The 6426-nt window shown below is 43.7% G+C and overlaps 1 protein-coding gene across 1 annotated transcript; it reads left to right on the forward strand.

Annotated features, from left to right (window-relative positions):
- Positions 1-332: 332 nt before the first annotated feature.
- HINT1 (histidine triad nucleotide binding protein 1) lies at positions 333-4451 on the forward strand. Its single transcript, XM_069879843.1, has 3 exons — positions 333-473; positions 3294-3398; positions 4102-4451. The coding sequence occupies exons 1-3, from the start codon at positions 363-365 to the stop codon at positions 4264-4266; spliced, it is 381 nt and encodes a 126-aa protein (XP_069735944.1). The 5' UTR covers positions 333-362; the 3' UTR covers positions 4267-4451.
- The last annotated feature ends 1975 nt before the right edge of the window (positions 4452-6426 follow it).

Below are 6426 nucleotides of genomic sequence, written 5' to 3' on the forward strand. Positions count from 1 at the left end.
CTGAAAAAATAAGCATTCTTTGGGGACCTACATGGTTTTGTCTAAAACTGGTTTATATAACCACTGCTTTTGTATGATAGAACGGCTTATTTTAGAAGAGGATCCTGTTCAGCGCTGAACTGTAAAATGAAAGTGTTATTGTCTTTCCTTTGAAGACTTTGTCCTTTTCAGAATATTACCAGTAAATGAGTGTGTCTCACGCTTATAGGATGGCGATGCGGGCCTCGGCGGGAGCGGAGAGGTCACCTCCCGGTCAGGGGGAACGAGGCCTTCGGGTGCCGCCGCGTGTGTGGCCCCGCCTCCCCCGGGCGGTGCCGGGCCCTGCGCACCGCCCCTCGCCGCTGCGCACGGCCCTGGCCGCCATGGCCGACGAGATCAGCAAGGCTCAGGCTGCCCGGCCCGGGGGAGACACCATCTTCGGCAAGATCATCCGCAAGGAGATCCCCGCCAACATCATCTATGAGGACGAGCAGGTGCGGGCGGGTGCGGGGCCGCGGGGCCGCGGGGCGAGGGCAGCCGCGCAGGGCGCACGGCCCGCCTCTCCTAGCATGCTGCTTACACCGCTTTTTTTTTTTTTTTCCTTAAGGCACCTTTTTAGCATTTTTAAGTATTTTTTTATTAGCATTCCGTAAGCATGTTTTAAAATACAATTTTCATAACACGTTTTTAATAGCACTTTTTCATAGAACGTTTTTGGGTTCTTAGAGCATGTTTTTTGCGTTCTTAGATCGCGTTATAGAGGGCGGAGCACCTCCCGTACGAGGGCGGGCTGAGAGAGTTGGGGTTGTTCAGCCTGGAGAAGAGAAGACTCCAAGGAGGCCTTATAGGGACCTCTCAATACCTGAAGGGGACATCCAAGAAAGCTGGGGGGGGACTTTTTACGAAGGCTTGTAGTGATAGCACTAGGGGGAATGGCAGTAGATTGGGGAGGGGAAGGTTGAGACTGCGCATAAAGAGGAAATTCTTCACGATGAGGGTGGTGAGATGCTGGCACAGGTTGCTCAGGGAAGTCATGGCTGCCCCATATCTGGAGATGTTCGAGGCCAGGTTGGATGTGGCCTTGGGCAGCTTGGTCTGGTGGGAAGTGTCCCTGCCCATGGCAGGGGATTGGAACTAGATGATCATTAAGGTCCTTTCCAACCCAAACCATTCTATGATTGTATAACTCTTTTTTATAGCATGTTTTCTTTTTTATATAGCATGTCTTTTATAGCATTTTTTTTTTTACAGCATGTTTTTCAAGTAGTGTTTTTCCAGACACTGGTCATTCTTTGGAGATGATAATATCCCGTGTTAAGTACAATCTGTACTGAATGGATGTGTTTTTTCAGTCACTTCTGCATGCAGTCTCTCCCTATCTCAACTGCAAAGTCAGGCAGAGAGCTGGCTCCAAAGCTCCAAATTAGCAAGGGATTTGACTGTTATGAAGTTCATTATAACACTGAAATTAGTCCCTAGAGAGTAATAGAATATGTGTAAAATTTCTGGGAAAACTTACATGTGTAAGTGGGAAATATATTCTGTTTCCAACTCATGTCTCACTGTACGTGATTGATGGAGATCACTCCCTCACGTTGCCCAGGCATGAGAAGGGATGCTTGCTAAATGAAACTTCAAAACCAGCCTTAGGGTGTTTATTTGCTGGCGTTTTCAGTACTGCGGCATTGCAAGCTGTATGGGCTTTACTGCTGAGGGTTAGAGGTCCTTGCGCCCTGGGTAGGAGCGTGGTCGTGAAACCTGGGGTTAACGTCCTGCAGACAGAGTCCTTGTCCATTCTGGGAGTGTATGTCTAAAATGTGCCATAGCCAGCTGTTTCTGCACATACAAAGTGCAGATCGTGATGTTCCTCTCCATGGCGTTATGGAGATTATGCAGCTGTGACTGCCAGCCTGTGGTTATGAACTTCCGAAACGATTATTGAACTAAAGAATTAAAGAGAATTACAGCTTTTTGTGCTCTTCACAAAAGTCTGGAACTGGTCATCCTGCAGGCTGCAAAAATCAGTTTCTGTGGTGACTTGGATCTGTGGGTTTCAGTGATGCTGGTGCACCACAGCTTGCTAGGAACAAAGTGAAATGGTTAAGGTATGAAAAAATGCATCTGTTATCTCCGAGATGTAAACTAGCTTAGTATCCAGTATAAGCCCTTCTTTTCTTTTCATTGAAATAATGAGCATTAATGGGGACTTTCGGCTTTGAAATGAGGGATCAGCTGCAGTGTGGAATACAGACTCACTGAAGGTGCTGCTTGCCTGATTTATGTGCTTCCTTTTTGTTTGCTTTCTCTTCTAGTTCTTTTATCTATTGGAAGTTTCTAATTTGAGATTTATTTGATGTAGTTAGGTGCTCCGTGCAAATTCTTATTAGTTTTGGTACTTACATAGAATTAGTGGGGAATCAACTACTTATTACAGATAGTTCGTATTCCAAACGTGATGCCTTTCCCTCAATTTGAGAATGGCTGAGAAGCCAGCCTTAATACATTATTTTGAAATATCTTTTTTCTGAAATACTTGATGTTATTGAGAGCAGAAATGTAATATGAACTCAATCACATAGCTTCAACTTCTTTGAAATTGCCTTTCTCTCTTTGCCCAAGGCAGTATTCAGACATAACTGGAAGCTGATTAGCAACTCTTTGTTATATGCTTCATTAATTGAGGCATTAATTAAAAAAATAAGCATAAATGTATTTTTATAGGCATGCTTGCCATCAAGCCTGTTAGTTGTTATGCATATATGTTTATGGCCTCAAGCTCCGCCAGGGGAGGTTTAGGCTAGACGTTAGGAAAAAATTCTTTACAGAAAGGGTCATTGGGCACTGGCAGAGGCTGCCCAGGGAGGTGGTTGAGTCACCTTCCCTGGAGATGTTTAAGGCACGGGTAGATGAGGTGCTGAGGGATATGGTTTAGTGTTTGATGGGAACGGTTGGACTCGATGATCCGGTGGGTCTCTTCCAACCTGGTTATTCTGTGATTCTGTGATATGTGGAAATAACAAATCCTGAGCCCAGCTGCATATTAACTTGCTGAGAAGACGATAGCTTTTAAATAATACTTAACAGAGAATAATCACTATCTTTTTCATACTGGCAGGTCTTAGTAAGTAGGTGTTTTGAGTTTAGAAATTGGAGGACTTTGAATAATATGTCACTTAAGAAAAGTCAACATCTCTACTTATATTTGGGTATCTGATAATCTGCTTAAATGTGTATTTTATAGGGCATATTGATTTGCTAATACTCCTGCCTTTTTCTGAAGGAAATTATGTTTTAATTGTTTGTCCTTCCTCCAGTGTCTCGCGTTCCACGATATTTCACCCCAAGCTCCAACACATTTCCTAGTGGTTCCTAAGAAACCAATTGTGAGATTATCTGAAGCAGAAGATTCTGATGAATCTGTAAGTACTCTAGAAGCTTTCTGAACAACAAACTATACCTCTGATTAGTTTGTAATTTACTAGACTCTCCCTCTTTTCCTTTGACACTTCAAAAGGAAAAGTAGTTTTCTGATAACTGTAATCCTTTTCCTGTAGCTTAGAAAGGGAGCAAAGCTAAGGTTTTCCAGTAAAAGTAGTGATACTAAGCAAAATGTATCTCTGGGTTTGTATTTGCAGTGCAAAATGCTTTACTTTGAAGTACAGCCTTTCTCTTCATTCTTTACAGACAGCAGTACTTACTCTAATGTGAGCTTGTGGGTTTTGGCAGTCAAAGGTGAAGAAAGGGAAAGTTAGCAAACCTTTACATAATAAGATAAAGTTTATTTTCCACTGGAAGTATATCTGTTGCATGAAGTAGTAGTGGGGGCTTTAACCATGAGATAAATTTAACTTCTGTACACTTTTGCAGTTTGTTACTGTCTAGCTTGAAAAAATTCTTTAGCTTTTTTTTCCCCTGTATTATGCATAGTAAGACTTCATATCTTCTATTAGAAAGTGTCAGTTGCTGGCAGACAACTTGAAGAGCAGTAGCTGAATTAATAAGAATTGCCTTACTGGCTTATCTGAATGGTTCTTTGCTCTCATTCCTTCCTTTCCTGCCCTCTCCCCTTTTTGTGTGTTTTCTTTGTTGTTTTTTGGTTTTTTTTTTGTTTCCCTTCTCCAGCTTCTTGGGCATTTAATGATTGTTGGCAAGAAGTGTGCTGCTAACCTGGGCCTCACCAATGGATTCCGGATGGTTGTGAATGAAGGACCTGAGGGTGGGCAGTCTGTCTATCATGTACATCTCCATGTTCTGGGTGGTCGTCAGTTGGGCTGGCCTCCTGGCTAAGATTTTTACACCACAAGAGTTAACAGCATGCATATAAATCACCACCAAATAGATTTAATATGTTGCTGATCAATGTAGCCACTGTTAATGTGTTGTTTTTTTTTTTTTCTTCTCAATTTGTGTCAAATGATGGGTGATAAATGCTCTGAACAATATTCGCACAATAAAGATGCAGCATGCAGGAATCTTCTGTGTCTGATGTGTCTTACTGAGACAAGTTAAAGTGGTGTTCTATGGAGTTTAAGTATGTACACTATTTTAGTCTGCTATTAACACTCTTCTGTAGACGGTGATTTGCCAAGGCATTTGAAACCGGAAGATACAATTGTTTAGTAGTTTTCGTGTCTTTTGGGAAGAAATGTGAATGTGGTATGTAAATATTACTAAAGTCAGTAAAAGATGCTGCTACTGTTTTAAAGAGCATGGTATGTGAAATTCTGGACATACCATGCAGGGGTTGTGTTAGTATAGTGCAGTGTATTGGAAACATACAGCTCCTGTTGGCTGCTTTATAAGGTGCCATCTTTCTGCTGAGGAGAGGTAGAACAATAGTCTTAATGGCGGCTGTGATAGAATCATAGAACACCAGGCTGGAAGAGACCCACCAGATCATTGAGTCCAACCATTCCTATCAAACACTAAACCATGCCCCTCAGCACCTCATCCACCTGTGCCTTAAACACCTCCAGGGAAGGTGACTCAACCACCTCTCTGGGCAGCCTGTTCCAGTGCCCAATGACCCCTTCTGTAAAATTCTTTTTCCTAGTCTTCAGCCTAAACCTCCCCTGGCGGAGCTTGAGGCCATTCCCTCTTGTCCTGTCACTTGGGAGAAGAGGCCAGCACCCTTCTCTCCACAACCTCCTTTCAGGTAGTTGTAGAGAGCAATGAGGTCTCCCCTCAGCCTCCTCTAGGCTAAACAACCCCAGCTCTCTCAGCTGCTCCTCATAAGGCCTGTTCTCCAGCCCCCTCACCAGCTTTGTTGCTTTTCTCTGGACTCATTCCAGAGCCTCAACATCCTTCTTGTGGGGAGGGGCCCAGAACTGAACACAGTAATTCAAGGAGTGGTCTCACCAGTGCTGAGTACAGAGGGAGAATAACCTCCCTGGAGCTGCTGGTCATGCCGTTTCTGATACAAGCCAAGATGCCATTGGCCTTCTTGGCCACCTGGGCACACTGCTGGTTCATGTTTGGTTGGTTGTCAACCAACACCCCCAGGTCCCTCTCCTCCAGGCAGCTCTCCAACCAGACATCTCCTAGTCTGTAGCACTGATAATTCCATAGCATGCTCATAGTTACTTTGAAGTTGTGATTTTAATGGAACTGAGGACTTCAAAATATTGAGCTGTCTGTAGGGTATCATAAGATGCTCAAGACATTTCATCTTGGCCCATAAACGCATACTGTAGTATGTATACCTTTTCAGTGTGTACATAGTACATTAATACATACTATATACGTATGTGGAAGACCCCAAAGGTGCTTAGGGGACCGAAGCATCTCTCTTGCAAGGAAAGGTTGAGAAGCCTGGGTCTGTTTTGCCTGGAGATCTTGTCAATGTTTCTAAATGTCTGAAGAGCAGTTGACAGGAGGATGGTACGAGACTCTTTACAGTGGTGCCCAGTGATAGGACAAGGGGCAGTTGGCACAAACGGGCACACAGCAAGCCCTACCTAAACATGAAGAAAAACTTCCTTATTTTCAGGGCGACAGAGCACTGGAACAGGCTGTCCTGAGTGCAGTGATGAAGGAGATGCAGATTTTGCATCTTTTCTCTAGGTATATTCTTTTAATCGGCACGGCATGCAGAAGCAAAAATTAGGAGAGCGCACTAGCTCCTCTTTTTCAGGCCAGTTTATACAGCTTCCTGGTTCCTGAACTGAAGCCAAACAGAATGTCAAACATTGCTCTTTTTCACACCCACACCTGTGACTGTTTTGATTCACGTCCCCATACCCATACATTCCCAGGGAGTTTTCCCAGCCTTCCGTATACTTGGCATTGCTCCCACATCTCCCCTCCCGACCTTTTTTTTGGACCATTGGCTTCTCAGCAAGTGTATCAAAGGACCTTCAGTTCTTCTGAGATCTTTCATCATTCTCCAGGTGATTCGAGTGCTACAAGCATAAAAACAACATAGGTGCAGCTGATACCAACAAATGC

Source organism: Phaenicophaeus curvirostris, chromosome Z (assembly GCF_032191515.1).
Source record: "Phaenicophaeus curvirostris isolate KB17595 chromosome Z, BPBGC_Pcur_1.0, whole genome shotgun sequence".
Classification (NCBI taxonomy): domain Eukaryota; kingdom Metazoa; phylum Chordata; class Aves; order Cuculiformes; family Cuculidae; genus Phaenicophaeus; species Phaenicophaeus curvirostris.